Genomic DNA, 26,903 nt, shown 5'->3' with positions numbered 1-26,903 from the left:
CCTTCCGTTTTGCCATTTTTGATGGGTATCTGAAAGCTAATGTCACTGTTATGGGAACGACTGCTAGACTAATAAATATTTAAATAAAGCGGCTGAGTGCTTGGCGCGTCACCGTTGCATTGTGGGAAATGTAGTATTGGTGCGTGTAAAAGATCTGCGGGCTCTCGGCTTGCTGCGGTCCGCGGGCCGGTTCTAATAATAAATCAATATCATCCCAGGGGCCACTGAAAACATTCTCGCGGGCCGGATTTGGCCCGCGGGCCGGCACTTTGACATATGTGATCTAAACTAAACACACTGCTGTCCATTTTATTGAACAAAAATCGCCAAACAATACGACCACTACAAATAATAATCGTGCTACTCATAATAAATAAATAAATACATAATGTTTCATTTTCTAGAAGTCCTCCCTTCATGATAGTGTGTCATACAATCTAGAGAGAATGTGAATTTTATCCTTGCTGCACAGTCTGCAATACAGTACGTGTGTAACTATAAACACGAGAGAGCAGCAGGACCAGTATAAGGGTTCCGGGATGCTGAAAACATGCATGATGTCACTTGCGTTGACTGCAGGAGCTGAAGTTTGAAAATGGCTAAAGCAGTGGTTCTCAACCTGGGTTCGATCGAACCCAAGGGGTTCGGTGACTCGGTCTCAAGGGTTCGATGGAGCCTTGGAGGTTAAGACACACCCGACTCAACATGTCAATTTAGTTATGACCCGCCCGCGGCAGATGATCACATTACATCGCTTGTCCAATCAGCGCTACGGGAAATTTAGTTCGCTCAGTCGTCAACGAGTGACTGTCGTGATTGTACCTCGTATGATTTTTAAAAAATTTTTGAGAATTTTTTTAAAATACATGCTATGTCGGACGAATATTTACAACATGGATTCACATGCATCACGAAAAGTGATGGGAGTCAGTGTCCTATCTGCATGATTTGTCATTCCAAGTTGAGCAACTCAAAACCAAAGGAGCATTTTTTTGAATCCTATTTCTAGTTTTTACTAGTGAAGGGTTCGGTGAATGTGCATATGAACTGGTTGGGTTCGGTACCTCGAACAAGGTTAAGAACCACTGGGCTAAAGCGTGATCATGCAAACATTTAAAACAACGCAAACAACGAAAGTTGGCAGATCTGCTGCAGTATGCACAACTCTAAGAACTAGGTTAGCTAAGCTTAGTCACAGCACAAACTAGACTCATAAATCAAGCTGGCACTGTCTTATGAAGTGATGACACATTAACGGCAATTGACAGAAGCACAATTGGACAAGAGAGAGAAAGGTCTTCATGCAGTTAAAATGATCCACCGATTGGTGTGTTCCGTTGAATCACGATCATACAAAAACAAATGTATCAACTTCAGCTCCACATTTGACAAAATGGGGCTTTGTGACATGGATACCAAATGTTCTGTTTTTCTACCCTTGGCCACTTAACATTTAAGTACCTCAAAGAAAAACGTGTAGAACTTTAGGATTTGCATGTTTGTCTTAAGAATGACTCTGTTAGAGCACTAAGATTTATTTGGATAATATGACCACCTCCGGCAAAGTCTGGCTTCATATTCGACTTTTACTTACAATGACAGTAGAGTACAGTCAAGCTAAGCCTCAAGCATAGCTCCATCTTGAACTCTTTTTTCTTGGAACTTTGGAATTAAAAGCTTTCCTCAGTGGACAAACACTGCAAAACATACAGAACACTCAATCTGACCCGTGGGCCTTCTTAAAGAATAGAGCACATATCTTGATGGAAATATCTCCCAGGTTACTTTTTTGACTGTCTTCATTTAATGTATGGGTTGAAGTTGTGTGTTTAGGGAATAAGAGTATTTTTCATTGCTCAATTAATTGCAAATGTGACTCAGGGGAAAGGGTCATACCGGTAACTGTAATCATCTCTGTGTTTGGCTCCCCATGGGAGAGTGAGGCATCATGAACCGCCTATTGATCGAGTAATAGTAGAAGAGAAGGGGTTCCAGACTGGCTGGCTTCATCATTTCTATTGTATGGAGCCTGTGCCTTACCACAGTGCTTCAAAAGTGTAGAGTAGCCACAAAAGCCCACATTTGCAGTAAGATGCCACACAAAATGAGTCTTCATTTCTAGTCTGAATGTTGAGTGTTAGCAAATTAATAATGAACGGTTACAATTTTTGGAGAGGATGACCAGGGGCAGCAGCGTAGCCATCATTTCAGAATTGAGGGGATGGGTTGGGCATTTTTCAGGACAAAACAACTTTGATGAGAAAATTATCACCTTCGGATATCCAGCTGCTCTTCTCAGCAACAAAATTGTTGAGTTAAAACAATGATAGGGAAGCATAAATAGCTAGATATTTCAATGCTTAATGGTGACACTAAATACGAAAATTCAGTAAAACATCAGTCCTGCTGGCCGTCATGTAAGGTGCAACAAAAAAGTGTTATTACGGTATCTTCGGTGGTCTACACTTATGTAACTGTATTACTTGCTGTTACAGTTCGTGGCTTTGTATTCAATAAGCCTCAGACTTGACAAAACGTTCAGTCAGGCACCTAAAAGAAGAGCTCATTGCCAGTATACAGTATACATTTACAGTTGTGTTACTGTGATGTTTAATTTTTCTGCATTCTGATTTGCAATTGTCATTGTCATCCTCGATTTCATAATAAGGTGCTCTAAAAGGCACTTTATACATGTGGACACTTATGTTTTCGTGACTGAAATGAATTTGTGTAAAAGCAAAATATGAATGTGCAGATGGTGTTAGGTTCTGACCAAACCGAGTAATGTTTTAGGATTCAAAAAAATGCAGACAAAGTGCGATTACAAAAATATTACAATCACAAACAAGGATCTATGAACAAAACGAGAGCGACTCTGAATGGTATCGAAGGGCCAAAAAAAAAAAAAAAAATCACACTCCAAGTACAACAGGACGCTAGGTCAATAATCCGACAAGGCATGGCAGAAATCAGAGTCCGTAAAGACACAGCTGAGCTTGATTTGGGAACGAGTCACAGGTGCACCTGCTGAAAGGAAACGCCCTCCACTCCAGCTGTAACTGGAACCCAATCAAGACAGAACATGACAGATCCCAATCCCCAGTAATACAAGGAAGTGAGTAATTTGTTTGTGTGTGTGTGTGTGTGTATATATATTCATTAACATTCACCAGTGCTAGTGAAAGTATTAACCGTGTCTTCTGCTGTGGTGCAGTGAGGACAGAAACAGAAAGAAACATTGTTTTAATCTGCCTGCAGTTTCAACTACAATCTTCTGAGCAGCCGTCCGTGCCTACCCAATGCTCAGCTGAACAGAGAAGCGCAGCTATCAATCATGTGTTAACTCCAAATGACCTCACTCTCCAAAAGGGAGAGGAACATGCGATTGCACCTTGCTTGAAAGCCAGGCTAAAAGATTAAGTAACATCTTGACCAATTACTAGATAATTGAAGGTAGAAAGAAATATTTTTCGCTGAGGTGGTCAAGGATGAAAGTTCATCCCAAGTGAGTAAGTATACACATTATAGATGAATGCTCCTCTTGTAAATTAAGGAATGTAGGTAAATCAAAACAGTTTGGGTAAATGTAAAAAAGAAAAAGAAAAAAACCTGAACCTTCAGTGTAACTCAGTAGACCTGTGCTCTGTATCTTACTGTGGTGCACGGACGTGTGCGGCACTTTTTGCTGTTCTAGCGTGAGCTAACCACTTGTTATTATGATTATTATGATATATATTTTCTTGTTCGTGTGTGTTATAACTTGCACACCCTACCAATCTCATGTCCACATTTTTTTTAAAGAAAAAAAGTGGGTCACCTTGGTACGTTAGTAAAACCACACTTGGTGTAGAGATATGCTAAATTTTAGTTCACTGGTCAGCGCTGTGTGCTGTCAATACTCAGACATTGGCGTTGCAGGTTCGATTCCCAAATTGAGCAAAGCGCCACTGGTTACCAATATCAGCCACAAGTAGTGGATGAATGGGCCTCTGCTGCATCTCCCCAAGATAAACGGTATAAAGAGGCCACTACTGTACTCATCTTCTATACGATTTATTATAGAATATAGCTTATTTCTTTAAAACCCCTATCCTACATCCTATAGTGTTGGCAAAGATAGGGAAATGCGGATTTACGTCAGGGTTCGTTCACGGACGCGAACGTTTGCCACATGTTCGCCAACAGTTTTAATGTTTTTTCTTGTCGCAAGGAAATTTGGAAAGTTCCCTTGCTACAAGAAGAGTCGAAGCGAATGTCTGGCAAAGGTCTGGAAAAAGTTTGGCGAATGTGTGCGACCCTGACGAGAACGCAAGGTTCACTATTTCTCAGTTAACATAGACATGCCGTTTTCATTTTTTTTCATGTTGCAAATATTTGGACGCATGCACTTATGATTGTGAGACACACAATTTGATGGCAGGACCAATGAGTATTCTAAAATATGACTAAGGTAACTGATGCAGTTTGAACCTTTTGTTACCAAATTAAACTTGATTTGTTATTTTGCCTCAAGTGTTGTGACTGCTTTTGTCATCTACCCATTTTGACATCCAAGGCTCAAAAATTCATTAATTTTACTCACCTGATAATTGTTTCCAAAACGGTTTGTGTTATCTCCTCATAAATAATGCCTGGGATTGTCTGGCTTTACATGAAAAACAATAAAAAGTTAGTGTGAGCTTGATTTAGGTTAATGGCAAAATGAGAAACCAAGGTCTGATGTTACTTAACAATCGCACCTATGTGAAATGAGCCTAATTTTTATTCTGCACCAAATGCACCAGTGGCAGTGTGAGCAGTATGTATCATCTACTAAACAGCCGGTTGCCGTAATTTTCAGAGATTACCAAGGTCTGTGCCAGCAGCATGATTGTGAGATGAAGCCTACAGATGGACAAACAGACTCTGAGTGAGTTTAATTTTTGTTCAGCTACTTTCATAATTCAAGTTGCTTGGCCATCTGAGAGTTGTTTGGGAGGGAGTAAAATGTTATCTCTCTGATCCACACTCCCAACCACACCGTCACTGAGTGTGAGCCGATCCCACGCTGCCCGCACACAAGTCAGGCGTCAGGCGAGTGGTCCACTTCACTATCAGCGACTTACATTATTACATAAACAAGCCATTTCAAGGAAACACGTTGTAGGGGTGGCAACAGAAAATGTTGAAAGAGCCATATTGGCCTTAAAAAAAAAAAAACTGTCTGGAGCTGCCAAAAATCATAAATGCCTTATATAAGCCTTTTAATGAAGCCAACACATGCTGTGAGTGTCTGTATAAGCTATATTAGCTTACTATCAAAATGACTAAGCAGGCTCCAAATATCTAATGGGTAGTCATGATTAAATGCTTATTTTCCCTGCAGCGCATCCGGAGAGAATGACGCATCCCGTGACAACTCTGCTGTATGATAGTACTTTTAGTTTACTTTCCAAAGAGGCATGGCTTTAATATTTGGAATTATCCCAGTTTTGTTTTTGAGGTCTGAAAATAGGTGCTCACAGATTTTAATGAAGGCGGTAGTGGTTACTTTTCCGTGATCGGCAACGCTCCTGTACAGAGAAATCATGCAAACTCCGCACAGGGTGGCCTTACCCAGATTCAAACTGCCAGCTTCAGAACTGTGGACCAATTAAGCCAACTGCTTGTCCACCACCGCGTCGCTACATACACGTAGCTCGCTAAGTAGCTAGCTAAGTAGCTAGCTAAGTGAGATACAATTTTGAGTGTCAACCTCGACATAAAATGCAAGATGACAGAAGTAGCAAGTTCGCAACACACAAAGTTTCACCAAGCTATTGGAATGTGATGTCTTATCAAAGCTTCGCAGCAGAAAGAGAGATGAAAGATGTTAGCAAGTCTAGTTCACTGCTGTCAGTGCTTATACCTTCCTTCAGGAGATCAGAGTGTATTTCACATTTTACCCCAGTGTGTTGAAGGAATCTTGACTTTGTCAAAATAAAAACATAAGCAATGAATAAATAAAAAAAAAAAAAAAGATCAGAATATTATTTTTTATTTGAAGCTTTGGCTTCATTTATCATATGGTTGTTGCTACCGGGGGATGAGGGGGCACTCAACGAACACCTCATCTCCCACATGGTGAAATTATATCTATATATAGAGCACTTGGATTGTTGTTTAACAGATGGTAATGTCGCTTTCCAGGCCTGATTTTGCTCAACGATACACGGAGCACACTCTGCTCTTGACAAACTAAAATTGCTCCTTGGAAACAGAAAAGAATATAAATTGCTGCCATTTTAAGGAACACGTTGAATAAATATTTTGGCACTATTTGAAGAGGTTTCACAGGAATTGATACATATTAAATCGTAAAGTAAAGCATATTTGGGTGGTGTGACTTGCCAAAGTATAAATTAACCCCTTGATGAAGAAGTTTTCCATTCATTCTCCTCCCAGATCAATGACATGTACTACATTGTTCAGACTATGGTCACACTTTTATTCACAGTTTTTTCTCGTCCTACGACTTCAATTTAGGTCCAACTTGTATCCCTCCATCCATTTTCCAAGCTGCTTATCCTCACAAGAGTCGCGGACGTGCTGGAGCCTATCCCAGCCGTCTTCGGGCAGTAGGCGGGGGACACCCTGAACCGGTTGCCAGCCAATCGCAGGGCACACAGAGACGAACAACCATCCGTGCTCACACTCACATCTAGGGACAATTTAGAGTGTTCTATTAACCTCCCACGCATGTTTTTGGAATGTGGGAGGAAACCGGAGTACCCGGAGAAAACCCACACAGTCACGAGGATAACATGCAAATTCCACACAGGAAGGCCAGACACGGAATCAAACCCTGCACCGCTGCACTGTGAGGCCAACGTGCTAACCAGTCGACCACCGTGCCGCGCAGCTGCAACTTGTATATATTAAAAATAACAGAGGTTGGGCGCAGTGGCGTAAATATCGACCATGCAACCGGTGCACATTGCACCATGGCTCAGATGGCTTTAGGGGCCCATGGAGGAAGGCGAAAAAAAAAAAGCTGTCCAGAATTGTCACAGATTCGTGATTTTGGAAATAGAATAGCTCGGGGCGGACCAGTCACACTGAGTGGCTGGTAAAGGAGGAGGAAATGATCATTTTTCCAATCACCTGTCAGTCACGATGAGTCTCGATGACATGACGTGGTGTGCGCAAAAAAGGAAGGACAAAATCAAGCAAGATAAGTAAGGTTAACGTTAAAATGACTAAAAAGATAGACCTGTTTACATAATCAAAGCCAGGTAAAAACTAGCGTCCCGCCAGTCTCGAGTGGTAGCTTGCCAGCTACCTCCATCAGTGAAGCAGCATTGACCCTACCATCCCGCTTCTTGTAGCGGTCAAAGGAGACTTCCTCGCCACCGCAGCTTCAGAGGGCATCTTATTATGCTAGAGCGTATTCTGTCCTCCCTATCCGCCCGAAGTCGAATCTTTCTTCCTAGCTTATCAGTTAACAAGCGCCTTGGCTCCATTGTGTACCAGCTGCATAAACACGCACGTTCGAGGTCAATCAAGCATGTAACAAAATGAAACTTTTAAACACGATAACATTGTGTTTGTCTCTTCTCCATCTGTGGTCAAAACAATCATAATCTTAAAATCTTGGGAATACAAGATCTGCATAGACAAAAATTACATTTCCTTCTGGTCGAATGCTTAGAATGTGACCACTCTTTGATACCACGCAAGCGTCACAGTGAGGAGTGTCTTGAGATGCACAAAAACACCTGCATTTAATGAGACTATTAGTCTGCACCATGTTCTGTCAGTACACTTGGGCAGTTTGCACTTATCTAAGTGGCAGTGTAACTTCGACATGTAATTAACTCTATTCATTTTGTGGAAGGAAACGGACATTAAATTTAGGGCTTCATTTACTCAAGGTTTGTCCGTGCAAAAACAGGCATGAAAGCTGATCTACAAATGGGACGGGGCCAGGATTGTGTCTGCCAAATGGGCAATATTGCGTGACAGTTCATTTTATGCATTTTGGCAGGAGCATATACAAATTGATGAATTCAGTCCACGCAATGTGATTGATCAAACCTGGAATGAATTCTGATGGCTGAATAACGCATCAGAAAGGTGGGTGAAAAACGACGCGCTCAGCGCTGCCAGCATAATGCAGGCAACATGAGAGGCAGTGGGGAGAACTTTTCCACTTCAGTGGACATTTTTTTGAAATGCCAGAAACAAAACTTAAAATTTTGGAATGCAATATTACAGAGGATGGACAGATGCATTGAATTCCCACTCACTTGGGATGAGTGAAATCACACAAAATGTGGCTTTTTTTGTGGTTGCTTGCTTCCCCAAAGAGAGGTCAATTTCTTTTGCCTTTTCCGCCAACACTCCCAATTCAATCACTTCAAACTGAATCGCTCACATGTTTTTGATGGTGAAAACCTCCAGAGATGGTTCAAGCGCAAAACCCTCTTTTCAATATTGTGGGGTTCCATCACTTTTACATGCTCCCAACAGTTTATGCAATCTGTTAGAGTGAGTGAACATGCAATTTAGTGCCTGCTATTTTGGAATTTACGAAGAGATTGCAATCTCACACCCACCAACAGCGCATGCAATCTGTGAGAGAGAACACGTGATATAGCTGCCGCTATTTGGGATCTTGGTGAATCAGGTCTCTAATGTGCAAACAATCGCTGTGGGTTTGTACATTTTTCATTTGCAAATAAGGCATATCCCCGGACAGATATTTCCCCTGTGATGATTCCAATTAAATGATTGAGGTCCATTTTAAGTATTCATGACAATAAATTATACGGTAAATATTATGAATGGTGTGGCCCGACGGTTGACCGGCTAACGCGTCAGTCTCCCAGTGCAGCGATGCAGGCTTTGATTCCGGCCTTCCTGTGTGGAGTTTGCATGTTCTCCCCGTGCCTGCGTGGGTTTTCTCCGGGTACTCCGGTATCCTCCCACATTCCAAAAAACATTGCTTGGCAGCTTAATGGAACACTCTAAATTGTCCCTAGGTGTGAGTGTGAGCGTGGACGGTTGTTCGTCTGTGTGTGCCCCGCAATTGACTGGCAACCAGTTCATGGTATATCCCGCTTACTGCCTGAAGACAGCTGGGATCGGCTCCAGCACACCCCGCGACCCTTGTGAGGATAAGTGGATCAAAAAATGGATGAATGGTTGGATATTATGAATAGTGTTCACCTTATTTATCTTGTTTTGCATGCCACATCAAAAGATTCATGCAGGAGTGTACTGTTCTGCGCTTACGTTTAATGAAATTAGCGATATTCGCACGTGTCTGTAAATGTATCTGTAAATGGCATGTAGAGCACCTCCTTGGCGTTGACAGGGCCAAGATACTGTCACACAGCTAAAATTACAGAAAAAAAAAGTCACACTCCAAAGTTGATTCGTACATCACAGCATATTTTCGAACCTTTACATTACCTCTCGAGTGAGAAAACCTCACTTATTGAGATTACAAGATTGAAATTTAAGTCAGTGGAACAATCACGGGGCATCTTTACAGTATGTCCTTTCGTCTAATGCACTGTAAGGCTGGATGTGCCTGTTGGTATTTCAGCAGCAGACTTGACCTTTGCCTTGACCATCGTAGATAGTGTTTGAGCCTCGGAAAAGGCCACTAGTAAATGGCTGCAGACCTTAAACACCCTGCATGGGTCTTATTACCTTGTGTGGAGAACCCCCATTCAGGAAAGGTCATGTCTTTGTCTCACTCGGACTTACTCTACTAACTACATACTCCAATTTTTTTAAGCATTTGTAATGCTTCACATTTATTTAGCTGTTGTGTACATATCATAAATGTCACCTTTGAACAAAAGCAATAAGATAATGGATTATTATTTCATGGTAGTTGTTGCTACTGAATGAGTTTCGAATGACTAGCTCAATCATGCCAAAGTGGAGACGTGCTTGAATTTTATTCATTTTGTTTTTAAAAATAATTTAAGGTTAACGGATCATTCTAAATTGTCCCTAGGTGTGTGAGCGCGGATGGTTGTTCGTCTATGTCTGCCCTGCGATTGGTTGGCAACCAGTTCAGGGTGTACCCCGCCTACTGCCAGAAGATAGCTGGGATGGGCTCGAGCACCCCCCATGACCCTTGTGAGGATAAGCAGATCAGAAAATGGATAGATGGATGATTCTGTCCTTTTCAGCTGCGAGTTATGTCAATCTTATTCGAGTTATCGCTTGGTCCCACTTCTGTCTCTTTATTATTCCCTCACTTCCTCAGCGGCATCCCAGGTGTTGTAATCACCAAATAAAATAAATGATCAAATCACTCATTATTGTTTGCAATTCATTAATTTCCGTACTGAGAGCACTTCATGTTTACTAATCAATACTCACGGTCAGGTTACTATTGTGACGCCCTCGTATGTGGCCCAGTCCCTGATGCGCCTCATATTGGTTGATTCCCATGAGCGATAACAGAATGAACATTCATTCAAGAGAAGCAATCGGCCACAACTCATGACCAGTCACTCAACACATTAACTGACTGCCTTTCGCCAACGTTCAAGTCATATTTCCCATCTGCCCTTTCATCTGATACATCCCCCTTCTCTCCTTTGATCCTTTCAACTTGGAATCTGTCAACTAATCCGTTTATTCTCACAAGGCTCGCGGGGCATGTTGGAGCCTATCCCAGCTGTCTTCAGGCAGTAGGCAGGGTACATCCTGAACTGGTTGCCAGCCAATCGCAGGGCACACAGAGATGAACAACCATCCACGCTCACACTCACACCTAGGGACACTGTAGAAGTGTTCCATTAAACTGCCATGCATGTTTTTGGAATGTGGGAGGAAACCGGAGTACCCGGAGAAAACCCACGCAGGCACGGGGAGAGCATGCAAACTCCACACAGGAAGGCCGGAGTCAGAATCGAACCCTGCACCTCTGCACTGTGAGGCGGACATGCTAACAAGTCGACCGCCTTGCTGCACTTCCAAGCACCTTAAAAAAAAGAACAATCTGTATTGTTTGTAGATATTCCTAATTTTTTGTTTTGGAAAATAGCCCTGTTGTAACAGTATTTTATACAACACATCTGTATTTATATAGTGCTTTCACATCAATTAGTATTTTTCCATACAATACTTTCCATCTTCCATACTTTTCCAGACTTAGAAATGTATTAAATCAAATTCCATAGTTTTCCACACTTTCCATACTTGCCAAGGAACCTTGTGTATGGCATCATTGCTATTGTTATGGTAATATGTAAATTTCACATGTTGATTTCTTGATAATATTTAAGTCTTTATAAGACTACTTAATTGTGCAGTGCTAGTGAAAAATATAACAGTTGATTACATGTTATGCATATTCATTATTGCTTTCAAAATACTGTATCGACGACTCATTCATCATCGAACCTCAGGTTTATTTAAATTATCCTCATGTGATTTATCACTTCTCTCTGACATTGCAAATTTCAGTGCAAATCTGCATGAGCCAAGCTTGTCAAAGAGAGGGGAAAAAACGATAATGTGATTAGCTCATTAAAACAACTGCGCTTGTCTACAGAGGCTAGACTTGTTAATTTGTGAATTAGTTTCTCTACACAAGCAGCTGTTTGTCTCGAGTTTTTAGGGATTTGTTGTTGTTCACGAACCTACTGCAAGTACAATTCCAAATATCCATGCGAATAGTATATGTCCCATGATTATCCCAATTAATACATTTTTCATTGTCATTTCTGCAGGTCTACTTTCTATGAACTAACATGGACAAAGTGGTCATCAGTCTCCTGCTGCTGGGAATCACGTTTACAACGGTCCATGCATGTCCCAAATACTGTGCGTGCCAGAACCTCTCAGAATCTCTGGGGACGCTTTGTCCCTCCAAAGGCCTCCTCTTTGTCCCGCCGGACATTGATCGGCACACTGTGGAACTACGACTGGGCGGCAACTTTATCCTCAAGATAACCACTCAGGACTTTGCCAACATGACAGGTCTGGTAGACCTCACCTTGTCCCGTAACACGATCAGCACTATCCAGCCTTTTTCCTTCATCGACCTGGAGACCCTGAGATCTCTTCACCTTGACACCAACAGATTGACTGAGCTGGGTCCAGATGACCTCAAAGGTCTGATCAACCTGCAGCATCTGATCCTCAACAACAATCAGCTGAGTCGCATCTCCAAAGCCGCCTTTGACGACCTGTTGCTGACACTTGAAGATCTGGACTTGTCGTATAACAACCTACGCAGTGTGCCTTGGGAAGCCATCCGAAAGATGGTCAACCTCCATCAGATGAGTCTGGACCATAATCTTATCTCATTCATTGCTGAGGGGACTTTTACAGACCTGGAAAAATTGGCTCGTTTGGACCTTACTTCCAACCGTTTGCAGAAGCTCCCACCGGACCCTATCTTTGCACGCTCACAAACTAGCATTGGCATGAGTACTCCATACATACCACCATTGTCCCTAAGCTTTGGTGGAAACCCATTGCACTGCAACTGTGAGGTGCTTTGGCTTAGGAGGCTCGAACGAGAGGATGACATGGAAACCTGTGCTTCTCCTACAAGTGTGAAAGGACGCTACTTTTGGTCTGTCCAAGAGGAGGAATTTGTTTGTGAGCCTCCCCTCATCACACAGCATACAAACAAATTGCTCGTGCTAGAGGGCCAAACTGCTAGTCTCCGCTGCAAGGCAGTTGGAGATCCAATGCCAACTGTGCACTGGGTTGCCCCTGATGACCGACTGATCAGCAATTCTTCTCGAGCAACTTTGTATGAAAATGGCACCCTTGATATCACAGTCACAACATCCAAGGATTATGGTACATTTACATGCATAGCTGCGAATGCTGCTGGGGAATCTACAGCCTCCATAGAGCTCTCAATCATACAGCTCCCTCACCTCACAAATGGTACAAACCGTACCACCCAGTCCAAGTCTGGTCTTTCAGACATAACGAGCTCAACCAAGATGAGTAAAGGGGAGCCTAAAACTATTCCTGAGAATGTGGTATCTGTCTCAGAAGTGGCCTCAGCTTCAGCCCTGATTAAGTGGACTGTAGGCAAATCAACACCGAAGGTCAAAATGTATCAGCTTCAGTACAATTGCTCTGAGGATGAAGTTCTCATTTACAGGTAAGAATTATGAATACCATTACATGATATGTAAACAGCCTCTGTTGTCGACATAGCTAATGAATAGGCTTGAAGTAGTTACCCTGGAATAAAATCAGTTTTAGTCTCCAGGAAATTATTTTCTGAATTGGTACTTGAAGCTACCAATTTCTTGAAGTTTATTTTCTTCATTAATATTCAAAATATATATATTTTTTTTCCATTTTGACCAGTTTTTCCCAAACCCATTCATTGAAAATCAAATAAGAATACAGACTTCCACTTTATTAGTCAATTAAACATGAGCTTGGAGACTGTTACTGGAGATCTCTGAGCTCTGTGAAATGTATTTCATATGACAAATAAGACAGAAAAATCAATGACATTCAGCAAAGACAATTGAGTTGAAAAACAGAACCATACAGATCAAACTTTATGTGTCCTAAGATGTGATTTTAAAGTAACACACTGTGTCATACAGATTCAAGACATTCCCCAGTGTTTACAGGATACATTCCTTTGCACCATGACTCAAAAAAGTGATCACAGAGTCTCTTCATCAAAATTCAGTATACTCTTGAACTATGTCAAACAAATGCACGTGGATACATTCGGCCCCTTCATACTTGCGGTTCAGCACCCATGCTATCGCTGCATTGCAGTGGGCGTCAATTAAACATGGATTTCCGCTATTCATAGCCCGGCCTGTTTCCTATTCATTGTGTGTGTGTGTGTGTGTGTGTGTGTTTGTGTGTGTGTGTACACACACACACACACACACACACACACACACACACACACACACAGTCATACAGTCGAACTTCAGTACAACGTATGTCGAGGGATAAAACAAATCTGTACGCTATAATGGTAGCTCGTTGTCACCATTTCCGATAAAATGGCCACCAACTACGATGTATCACAGAAATCACTGTGAAAAAAAAGCCAGGAAAACAAGGCATGAACAAAAGACGCTTGCAGAAGGCGAGGAAATAATGAGCACAGAGAATACACAAAATGAAAAGGCAAGAGTCCAAAGACGCGAAACCAAAGTCAAGAGAGAATAACTTAGTAATGAAAATACTTAAAAAATAACACGATGCAATAAAGTGAGCAAGGTCAATAATCTGACAAAGCATGGCCGAAGACGGAGTCCTTAAATACCATGGTGATTGAAACAAGGAATAGGTGTGCCCTCCACTCCAGCTGGAGCTGGAACAAAAACAAAGACAGGACCAAACCATGACGGCGGATGCCATGTCAACAGAGAGAGTGAGCGCGAGAGAGAGAGAGAGAGAGATGTTGGTATCTCTTGGGATTGCGACATCTACCACCACTGCTTTCTTCTGATGTTCATCCACCACCACTTGATCAAGCTGGTCGGCTATCACCAATTTGTCAGTCTTTGGAGGTGTCTGCCATCTTCATCCTGGGACCCATAGTCCATATGTGCTGTTCCTGCTGCTTGGTTATGCCGCTCCATGTTTGCCTTGCCCGCCAGCATCTTACACCCTGCTGTGATATGGTGTACCATCACTGGGGCTTTGTTGCATAGCTTGCACCTAAGGTCCTCTCAGATGTGGTAGACCCCAGCGTCTGTTGATCTTGTGTTAATGGTCCTGTCCAGCCTTTTCCAGCCACAGGTATGTTTTCTCGATGTCTGCCACATTTTCAATTTATTGGTGGTAGATGCCATGCAGGTTTTTTTCCATGACAATCCATCTGGCTCCTTCTCCATACTGGGTTTCTGTTGCCTGAGGCATTCACGAAGCAGGTAGCCCCTGGGAGCCATCTTCTGGATGTATTCTTGGAAGCCTGTTATTTCCTCCTGGTTTGTACCCATGATTCTCACTAGTCCATGACCCCCTTCTTTCCACTTTGTGTACAGCCTCAGGATGCTGGACTTGGTGTGGAACCCTCTGTGTATTGTATGGATCTTTCTTGTCTTGACAACAGTGGATTGCATCTGTTCCAGTGTCCATGGTATTGGAACTACACTCTGCTTTGAAATGCTGCACTGTCTCTGGGGCTTTTTTGCACAGCCTGCAGCTGGGATCCTGACTAATCTCTATTGATCTTGTGTTTAGCGCCTGTTAAATTGCCATGAGTTGTGCCTCTGTGCTGTCGTTCAGTCCAGCCTCTTCCAGCCACTGGTATGTTTTCTCGATGTCAGCCACTTCTTCAATTTGTCGGTGGTACATACAGTACCATGCAAGGTCTTGTCTTTCCATTGCTCTTTATCCTTACTGGGCTTCTGTTGCCTGAGGCATTCACTAAGCAGGTTGTCCCTGAGGGCCATCATCTTAATGTATTCTTGGAGGCCTGTTGTTTCCTCCTAGATGGTGCTCGTGCTGCTTACTAGCACATGTTCCCACTCGTTCGGCTTCGTGTACAGCCTCAGGATGCTGGACTTCGTATGGAACCCTCTGTGTATTGGTAATGTCCAGGATCTTATTCTTGCCGTTCAGATGACTATTCAGTATCTACCTCTGCCCTTTGAGCCGCCTCTTCATGGATGCTATTTGCTTGTGACTTGTATTTGTAGCTGTCCTGCACATATGCTGCCGTCGGGTTATTCAATCCCTTCGGTTATGATCATCTCACCTCATCTAGATATCATTCATCTACACTTACCTTGTCCAAATGACATTCCGATGCTGTAGATCCTTGTGAGATGAATCAGAAAGTCGATGTCATGGTTGTTCTTGGGATACAGCTTGATGTCATCCATGTAGAGGAGGTGGCTGATTGTCGTTCAACTTCTTAACGGGTACTGTACTCAAAGCCCCCCTTGGTTGTGATCTGACTGAGTCGAACCCCAGCCCCCTGTGTCAAAGTCAGTGGTCTTACCCACTGAGCCCTCCAACTACTTCCCAAAAGACATTCTTCTGCAAGCCGGATCTTGGCAAAGTAAACTTGAAGAAGATAAAATTACAGTGGTATTTTCTTTCCCGACCTGTGTTAATTAACTAAAATAAAATCAGATCAAGGCTTGTTTTCCTTTTCTCAATTTCCAGGTTTTAAACGAAAAACGGGACCTGACTCGTTTGCCATTCAATGGAGACAACAACACTGACTGCCCTCTAGCGGATGGAGGAGGGATGGCCTTTAATGAATGTTTTGAAGTTGTGTGTGAATATCTTGAAAACTGCATGATGTTTTGGGTTTGTTTTTTTCTCAAAAATAAATGCACATGCCCACTAATCCATAAACACATCAATTCACAAGGAGAATTGAATGTTAACACGCGATAAGTCATGATAAATGCACACATATTTCTGGATCTGAAAAATATGAAAATTAATATTTGTGGATCTGGTAGATATATTTCCGTGAAGAATTTTGAGACAAGTCTCTTCCCATAAGGCTGGGGATGTGTACAAGGGGCATCACGCTCATGCGAAATACAGCTTGTATGTGGAACCAGCCAGATGTGAAAGTTTGATTTTGCAAAGTATGCACTCCGTCCATAAACGAATACATTTTAAATATCTCCAAATATCTCCTTTCACTTCTTTTTGGACAATAAATTTGTCACCTTGGCTATGCGTAGTCTTTCACTGCATACTGTAGCAATGCACTCTTGTCAGGTCCTCACTCCAACTTCTGTGTGTGTTTGTTACCTCTTTCATCTGCAAAGTGTGGACACACAGATGCTGCCGCATATCTTCCCTTTCACTTGCAGCTTTACCCACGAAAAGAAAAGAAAAAAAATCGGCTCCCAATCAGGAGCTGGCTATCATCCTTCACTTCAAAGAATCAGTTCCAAAAACAGAATGATTCATGATCGACATCATTTTTTTTTTTTTTTTTTACTGAACACAACATGTAAAACTCACAGTACTGGATGGAAAAAGTATGTGAACCTTTGGACTTAATAACAGGTTCACCCTCCTTTAGGAGCAATAACCTCAACCAAATGTTCCCTGTAGTTGCACATCGGACCTGCCCAATGGTCGGGAGGAAAATTGGATCATTCTTCTTTACAAAACGGTTTCAGTTCAGCAATATTATTCGGATGGCTGGTGCAAATCACTCTCTTGAGGTCGTGCCACAGCCAGAGATGCCAAGTGTTCCGGTTTGGACGTATTTTGTTCTGGGCATTTCCCATCTGTTAGGCAGTTATTGGGAAGTTGAAAATGTTCCACCTAATGATGAGATGACATGCGTGGTTGATTAACTTGGAGTTTGCAAGTGAATCTGTAAGTACCACATGTGATTGGGTGACGTAAGATTTGGAGACTATGAGTCACCCAATCGCGATAATGTTTGTTGGCCTTACTGCATATTCCCCGTTTAGAAAAGTAGCTTTGTAACGCCGTCGCTGTGGCTGGCTGGCGATCATGGTGGCTAAATAGCCACCACTTCTTTCAAAGTCATTAATCATCATCTCCATAGCAGCAAATGAGACACTTCAGACAAGTATCGTTGACACAAAAAGATGCTGAGTAATATATTACAGGACAAGAGATGCTAATCGTCAACCATGCTAAACCACTAGGTTATTTCAAATGTGTTCACGAAACGATGGAATAAGAAATTGTTGACACAGTACAATGTTCACACCAGTCTCGCATTTCAAAGAGGATTTATTTTAAAGTGGAACAATTTGATCCAGTTCGATTCAGCGGGTATGATGCAAAGAGTTTACAGACTTTTCTGTTAGTTATTGTAAATGTGGCATTTCCTTGAAAGATCAATCCCTCCAATAAAAGACGAGTTGATACATACCTTGATTTAAAGCGAAACGATTTGGTTCTATTCAATTATCTCACATTTTTTAAAATCAAAACCGATTTCCCAATTCAATTTAACATTTTGTTACACCCCTTTTATCACTATAACATTGTCAGAGACAGTGTATTGAATAAATTAAAACTGAAATGTTTCGTTCCTCGAAAATATTGGAATTTTCGGATGATAAAACACCTGATAAAAAGCCACAATAGCTAAATACATCAGCCACTTCAGACTAATAACATGTCTCCACCTAATTCAATGGGGTACTACTTATATTGCAAGCATCGGAAGATGCTTTTTTTCCGCAAACAATGCCGAACACAGCGTACCGGAAACTTTCTCAGACTCTTGTTGTCACACAAAACAAATTCACAGATGAGTTTACCGGGCTCACATTGCCGATATGGCTGTTTTTATTGCATTTCTACCATTTGCTCAAATTAAACACAATTTAAGATGCCTATTTTGGCTCTCAATTGCTTCTTGACACAGACACACCTACGGCTCTGAGGCGCTCTCTCTCTCTCTCTCTCTCTCTCTCTCTCTCTCTCTCTCTCTCTCTCTCTCTCTCTCTCTCTCTCTAGCCGTAAAGCTGTATGAAGGCAGACTTGGACACTTTCATTGGTCCATTGTGCCATGTTTGGTAATTTCATTTGTCATTGTGACGAGAATGTTTAAATCTATATAAAAATCCATAAATAAACTGCATCACATTAAAGGATGCAAATTAGCGGGAAAAATTAGCGGCTTATAAAATGCAAAATCTGGCATTCAAAGAGAAAAAAATACAATAAAAATATGAAGAAAATACAGTATGTCAGCAGCACAGTGGTCAACTGATTATCATATCTGCCTGTGTGGGTTTTCTCCAAGTATGTTTCCTCCCACATTCCAAAAAGCATGCATGGTAGGTTAATGGAAGACTCAAAAAAATTGTCCATAGTGATTGTGAGTGTGAATTGATCATCTGTCTATGTGTGCCCTGCAATTGCTTGGCAACCGGTTCAGGGTGTCCCCATCTACTGCCTGAAGAAGGCTGGGATAGGCTCCAGCTGCCCCCCCCCCGTGACCCTTGTGAGGATAAAGCGGATCAGAAAATGGATTGATGAGGAAAATATTCATGGTTTTCAGAGTCTTTCTATTGTTGTTGTTTTATCTTTGACACAAATGTTACTTATGTTACTGAAGGAAAAAAAAGACGTATTTGCTTCTGTTGAAGCCATTCACTTTTTGATTTGCTTTTGTCATTTGGTTCGTTATCTTGTTGTATCATCCATCTTCTGTTCAGCTTCGACTGACAAACAGATGGTCTTAAGTTTTCCAACACGTTAAACTTCAGAATTAATTTTTCCCTCGGTGATGGCATTTGTCTCTGAGGTAACACCCTTCGCCATACTTCACATCAGCGATGAGGTTGAGATAGTGTGGGGCTTGTCTTTGTTTCTCACTCAACTTTGCTTTCATTTTCCACATACTCTTTCAAAACTGCAGTAGTGTTTTTTTAAAACAGCAACACAGCTTACTCTCTGGTGTTCTACAAAGGCATCCATTCTTGCTTATACATTTTATTTACAAGTTTTGTACTCCCAAATTTTAGCATGTGCTGAAACTCAAGTATTCTTCTTGCAATCATCGAGTGTTGAACTCCAGCAGTTATCTTCAGAGGATATCGACTCCTCGGGAGCATTGAAACAGTGCTGAAGTTTCTCCATGTGTTGACAACCTGTCATGCCATGGACTCAGGAATGGCAAGTCATGCAGAGATAATACTTTTGTGGCCTGTTACAGCTTCATGCATTCATTTATTCATTCATTCATTTTCCGATCCGCTTTATCCTCACAAGGGTCGCGGGGGTTGCTGGAGCCTATCCGAGCTGTCTTCGGGCAGTAGGCGGGGGACACGCTGAACCGGTTGCCAGCCAATCGCAGACTTCATGCATGTTTACAATTCTTAATCCTCATTGTTTTTCGGACTGTTTTTTGTAAAGCATAGTACACATAAAGCAAAGAGTTTTTAAGATAAAAAAGTCAAACCTGGTGGGGTTTTTTTGTTGTTGTTGTTTTCCGGGCAGAGCAGCTTCAACCAACAAAATCTTGGCACGTTAATTGGACTCAAGGTTGGCTAACTTGTGCCTGCAATTAGTCATTAACCTAAGGCAGGGGTACTCGAATTAAAAAAAAATTCAATTAGGCACGTGAGATGAAATAATAATGTAAAAAGAAAAAAAACTTTTTCATTCACAGCAACAAAATTACAAATTTGATTTCTGCAATATAATTTAGACTAAACACTTGAATAAAACAAAACATGACCCGTCATGTCTTCAAAACAAACACAAGAGCCACACACACACACACACACACAGACACACACAGATATATATATTAACGCACTTTGCGTTAATGTTTTATGTATGGATGGTGACGTACAAATAAAGTTGGATTTGATTTCATTTTATTCTCCAGCTTGTAAAAAAGGACATGCACAGTAAAACTCAAGATGTCCCAAATTTTGGGGGTGCTCTGATTTGCTTTCGAGGTGCTTCAGCACCCACAAAAATGGGCTAGACACATCGACGCCTTGCAATGATGAGATTGAATATGAATTATAGACTTGTGGGGGAAGGAAAAGATTGCATGAGGTCCCTCATGCATGAGGAAAAGTAGTCTCTTCCTCATTATGGAAAAAGGCAATTAATGTATGTGTGGTAGAGGGAGTTCAGAAGGATCAAAGCTAAGAATAGAGATAGATGAACAGCAAAATTGCCTATTTATAGATCATTATTGCACTTGCTAAAGTGTTAGATGTATTTTGCAGCTTTGCAAGAACGATGAATTATCGAAATGATATAATTATAATCATAAATTAAGCCGAGTTGCTGATGCAGTAGTGGTACACTGGCCTGACTAGTGTGCGGGCAGCGTGGGATCGGTTCCCACTCAGTGACGGTGTGGATGTGGGTGCGAATGGTCGTTTGTCTCTATATGTGCCCTGCGACTGACTGGCGACCAGTTCAGGATGTCGTCTGCCTTCCGCCCGAAGTCAGATGGGCTCCAGCAACTCTCCCCGACCCTGTTCAGGATAAGTGGCGTTGAAAATGGATGGCTGGATAAATTCTGAGCGAATTAAAGTAAAATGTTTGACAGGATGCTCTATAATGTGTACATGGCACTTTAAGTACAAGACTGTTTCTTGAACTGGTACTCTCTACTGTTTCATTCTTTGTCAGCTCTCCAAAAAGTCATTTTGGTTGAGCTGCAGAAATCCTTGGGGAAGACGGGAGAAAGTTCGAGATAACATTAATTGCAACCCATCACTGCGCTGGGTTTTATGGCCCAGTGGCTTGAAGGAAACCTCATGAAAGCCCCAAAGCAGTTTGTAAAAATACCTCAGGGACTTTGAGAATGTGAAAAACAAGATGTCCGGTTGAACGGAACTAAGATTAAACTTTTCGCCCCGCCGCACACCGAGCGATATGGCTAAGCGCAACTGAACTGGGCAACTGCGGACAAATTATGATCAGCAACTCACACCCGCACATCTGACAACGGACACTTGCACACAAAAAAACTGTGACCCTTGGTATTATCACGAAACATTTTGAGGTTTCACACACGGGTTCTGTTATTTTCTTTATTGAGCCACAACTGGAATTACATGATTGACAAGGAAGAAGCTGATTGCCCTGGCTGCTACAGCTGCAATCTCTTGACGATCATATATTCTACACGCCGACGATCATATATTCTACACGCCCCCACTAGTCTGAACACGGCACTCTGATTAATATTGCGTTTGTTGAATATGAATTAAGCAGCAAAATCCATCCGTCTTTTAGAGGGACATCACAGTGGCTCAGTTCAGGTAACGTCCAATCATTGCTAACCTGTTTTCTGGGTCTTGTCATGTCATTCGATATTCGCAAGCTGAGCCCTGAGCAATTGTGATGTCATTTTCACTTGACAGCAAGTGACAAATTGGCAACAGAGATGGTTTAAAATGGTTTAATTTTGCTTCTGAATTCCTTTTCCACAAACGCAATATTAATCAGAATGTCATGTTTAGATTAGTGGGGCCGAATAGAACATATTATCAAGAAAATTTTTGACTTTCCCTTGAAGAGGCTGTTGGCTATGATTGCACCATTATTAACTGCACTCGTGCATTTTCGCAAAGGAGGCTTTCTGCTAGTTGAAGAGCCCTGCACGCTGCCAAAACAGTTCAGTCACGTTAGGCTGTGTTGCTCAGTGGTGTCGTGGGCCTTTGGCCTCAATTCTAAGCAAAGTGTTTGGAGGAAATTAGGCACTGCTTATCACCTGCAGACTATGACAAGACATATTTGTACTTTGTAAATGCATAACACTGAGGACAAAAAAATGGGTCATTTGAACTTACTTTGTACTCTCTTCCAATATGTACATTTGTGGCACATGATTCAAATACCTTCAATAAAAATTCTCAATGTATTTTTTGAGACCAAGAGGAGAACATGACATTTCATTTTTAGCATGCCCAAGGGACATACACGATCAAACCAGGTACCGTATTTTTCGCACTATAAGGCGCTTCGGCGTATAAGGCGAATGAATGGCCTATTTTAAAACAGTTTTCATATATTGGGCGCACCGCATTATAAGGTGCATAGAATAGAAGCTACAATAGTGGCTGCGGTTGCGTTATGCATCCACTAGATAGAGCTACACTAAAGGGAACACAAGACAATCCAGCTTTATTTATACAGAGCTTTCACAACCGCTGCAGCTGTAACAAAGCACTTTACAAAACATTTAAAATGCTATGTCCAAGAAATCAGAATATTGATCCATATATAAGGCCCATCAGATTATAAGGCCAACTGCCGGCTTTTGAGAAAACTAAATGAATTTAGTTGCGCCTAATAGTGCGGAAAATACGGTATTTAAATGAATCCAACGTTTTTTTGAGAAACCGACGGTTCACATAATTTTGAACAACCTTGACCTTTTCTGTGATGTTTCAGATTCAACAATTATGTCGTCAGCAAATTCGACAACAATTGGAAACACATTGCACTGTAGATTACTGATTTGAAAGCCACACTCAACTTCAAATGTTTGCTTTGCCACATATAAATAGAGCAGTGGTTTCCTTTTTCACAATGAGAGTTACAAGTACATTGATGTTGTTGAATATTCATTATTATTTAGTTGTATTGAAAAATCAACCGTCTCCACCTTAATAGTGTAGATAGTAAATGTTTTTGATGCCGTCCGAGCTCAAACAAACTCCTTTAAGTACAAACTTAACCAGTAAGTCAATGATGGCTACTCATGATGGAAGGATGCTGAAACCATTGGTGTGTTGTTTTCGATGTAAAATGACAGCCTGAACATAAATTGTCATCTGTTTTTAATCTTTGCGTTTCAACAAACTTATTTTGTCAACACCTTTCAATAGAAGATGCACTCAGCATTCCAAACCGGGGTGCTGTCCTTTGTTGACATTGGCGAAAGTATTAACCTGTAATTTATCACTGCTGCAACCAAAGGCCAACAGTCAAAGTTGTCTTTTGCTGGAGATTGTCAAACTGTCTCGCTTCATGGTAATACAAAGTGATAGGATGACTGTTAACTGACTTAATAAAAGAAAATAAAAATACCAAGGCACTTTATGCTCACGTCATTGTCGAACTCCTCAGAAAGAGCGATTTGTTGGACACCCGTGCCCTAAACTTAACCAAGTGATTTCTCCACATGGCAAAAAGTAACAAACCCAATGTGTACTTTACTTTACACCCTAGACTGTTGTTAAATTGATAAATACCTTGTAACATTTTCAACAGCAGTCACATTGCATCATGAAGAATTAGAATTCTATTTTAATCGCCTATCAGCCCATTTATTCGCTTATATTTCAACGTTTTCAATGGGTATACAGTGATCCCTCGCTATATCGCGCTTCATTTATCACGGCTTCACTACATCGCATTTTTTTTTCCCAAAGTACTGTATTCAGAAAGAAATGCTTAATGACTCAGAGGTTTTGTACACGGCTGTACGCATGATTGGTTGCCGGCGCAGACATCGACCAATGACAGCATGAGTGGATTTATCCCGTGAGCTGATTGGCTAGATGCCCCGCCCAGCACTTTCCCTCGTGTGTCATTGCGTGGTTGACTCTGATCAGAGTCTTGTCAGCTGTGTACTCTCTTATCTGTTGTGTTTGCTACGTGCAGGGAGAGGGGAGGCGCACATGCTACAGTGAGAGGGAGTGCAAGAGTGAAAGTGAGCGAGAGAGAGAAAGAGGGGGTGATTGGGCTTGTCTGGAAAAAAAGCAGCAAGTCCCTCTTTGCCTACTCCTCATCAATACCAATTAATTGTCTTATTATAAACACATCGGCTGCACGGGGATAGCTGGCCAGCAGCTAGCTGGAGGCTAACGGTAGCTACACCGTCAGAGCGGTGAGAACAGTGAGAGTAACACAAGTCTCTTTGTCTCTCTCAGAAGGCAATACTGATGAAATGTTTATTACCGTATAAGGTTTTATAATTAAAGATTTCAGTAAACACATGTCCTGTTGTAGTCTGTGTCTTACATATGTAAACTATAAATACTGCTTACATATTTTAAACATGCTACTACCCACATAAACGTACAGGAAAATTCATGGGGAGCCAACGCTCCATCACGGTTTTTCACTTATCGCAGCAGGGTCCCGGTCCCCATTAACCGTGATAAGTGAGGGAACACCGTACATTTATTGTGCGGTATCTAAACCATGACTCTTGTGTAAGGCATTCTCCAATGACTACAGTACAGTATTTGCACTGTGCACTGTTTTAACACTGTCTTTCTTTCTCATCTGTGTGTTTACAGGATGATTCCCATGACTAACAGAGCTTTCGTAGTCACCAATCTTGTCCCGGGCATGCAGTATGATCTGTGTGTATTGGCCATCTGGGATGACAGTGCCACCACGCTCACAGCCACCAACATTGTTGGCTGTGTCCAATTCATGACCACGGATGACTATCCCCAATGCCAGTCTCTTCACAGTGGTTTCCTGGGTGGCACCATGATCTTGGTCATTGGCGGAATCATTGTGGCCACGCTACTGGTGTTTATCATCATCCTCATGGTGCGCTATAAGGTGACCAGCGGTATCCAGACGATAAAGTTACCCACTGTAAGTAATACTTACTCACAGACCAATGGGGGTATGAACAGGTTCAACGGCGCCCCGCCACAAGTCAAGTCGGCCGTGGTGGTCATGCGTGAGGAAATGGTCGAGTTTAAATGTGGATCCCTTCAGAGCAGCATCTCCTCATCGTCATCCTCCTCCAACTCACTGGATAGTCAAACAGGAAGAAGGATCGGTGACTGCTACAGTATGCGGGGAGCTGAATGCAGCACCCTTCCCAGCAGCAAATTCCGTAGGCACCGGCACAGCCACAAACCACAACCAAACTTGGACCACCTTTTAGGAGCCTTCACCACAATGGAGCTACGAGGGATCACCAGAGACCGTCAAGGTGCAGCTGGCCCCTCCACCGCTTCCACTACCATGACTCCAGGAGCCGTCGCGCCCCTTTCCGACAAAGAACCTCTACTTGGAAGAGCGGAGTCCACCACCATGCTGGGCCGTCTGCTCGGGCTCCCCCAGGAAGGGAAACCCAAAAGGAGCCATTCGTTTGACATGGGTCATGTGGGGTCGACACAGTGCCGTGGCAGCTATCCTCGCAGGATCAGTAACATTTGGACGAAACGCAGTTTGTCAGTGAATGGCATGCTACTACAATACGATGACAATGAGGATGACAAGCCGAGTTTAGAGAGCTCTGAGTGGGTGATGGAGAGCACGGTTTGAGTACTACTGGGCGGATTGCACTGGGCCAAACAATGCTAACTACTTAATCTAAATCATAGACATGATCAAAAAGGGAGAACTGTTCCACATGGGACCAGTTTTTGTGTATTACAATTCAACCGTGTCATTTTTCAACAAAATTCTGAACTCAAGACAGTCTTGGACTGTATATAGAAAATATTTCACCTGTCTTGAGTTTTGGCTTGCACAGAAATGGTCTGGAATACTTTCTCTCAACTTGGCACATGAGAGTCTCACAAGAAAAGAGGAGAAACTCTGAGTGGATTTACCGCGTCTTATCAAATGAATTGACTGCCAAGTGGATTTGCCGCAGTTATGGTGAATGGGGTGTACTTTTGTGTGACCCACTGCGTGAAATAAGACTACTGCCACAGTTGATCGGAGGACCACAGGATCACAATGGAGGGTGGGGGGCGGGGGGGGCGAAGAGATTTAAATGTTACTTTTACCAAGGTTTTCTATCATTTGTACTATTTATTATTTTGAATGATACATCGAGTCACAGATGTGCAGCTTGGTTTTCCAGAAGAATCAAAACATCACAGAAAGTAGCCTTCATATAGAGCATTTCATAACAGATTTTGTTGATCTACTGTTCATTCCTGTCACACAATAGACCAAGCACAATCTTTACCACGTGGCCCTATTTTCAAGACAAAGTCAAAGATTGAAAGGTATCAAATTTGTCTCGCTCTCTACTTTGGGTAAATGCAGGCTTAGTGGTTAGTTGAAGGAAAGCAATTAAGATGAAACTGTACTGAAATAGACAAGGCAATAAATGGGTCAAAGTAGGACAGATATGGACTCGTTTGCACACGTTTCAAAGAAATGTAGCACAAAGCAGATCAAATCATTTTTAGCCAAACTCCGTTCACTTTCATATGCTTTGTATTCCTCAGTTAAAGGTGATGACAAAAGTCAGATGAATTTCAGCCTCATCATTCTTCATGGTTTATTTTTGGCAATGCCAAAAATAAGGATATTACAGTCTGGCTATGTCCACAATGAGCCCTGCATATCAATACTTGGGGCAAAATTGGAAATGTTGCATATCATGGGCAAAGCTTCTCAAAACTATAAAACCAGATGGCATGGAAGAGAACGGCAAAGAATCAGCTGCTGCGCTATAGATTGCTTGAGTTGAGTCATCCAATGAGCTGTACATCATTCATTCTCTTTCATTTAGAGCTGTAAATTAT

General features: G+C 42.0%; 1 protein-coding gene across 3 annotated transcripts in view; it reads left to right on the top strand.

Moving 5' to 3' along the window:
* LOC109519540 (leucine-rich repeat and fibronectin type-III domain-containing protein 2) overlaps positions 1-26,115 on the top strand; it is a 129,447-nt gene extending 103,332 nt beyond the window's left edge. For all 3 annotated transcript variants that reach the window (XM_019876130.1, XM_019876128.1, XM_019876127.1), the window contains 2 exons: positions 11,721-13,117; positions 24,693-26,115. In XM_019876130.1, coding sequence (XP_019731689.1) covers positions 11,742-13,117; positions 24,693-25,683 — 2,367 coding nt within the window. In that variant the 5' untranslated portion in view covers positions 11,721-11,741 and the 3' untranslated portion in view covers positions 25,684-26,115. The remainder of the gene's footprint in view (positions 1-11,720; positions 13,118-24,692) is intronic.
* Positions 26,116-26,903: the final 788 nt, after the last annotated feature.

This window comes from Hippocampus comes, unplaced genomic scaffold, assembly GCF_001891065.2.
Source record: "Hippocampus comes isolate QL1 unplaced genomic scaffold, H_comes_QL1_v1.1 scaffold252, whole genome shotgun sequence".
Lineage (NCBI taxonomy): Eukaryota > Metazoa > Chordata > Actinopteri > Syngnathiformes > Syngnathidae > Hippocampus > Hippocampus comes.
This window is presented reverse-complemented; position numbering and strand designations above follow the sequence as displayed.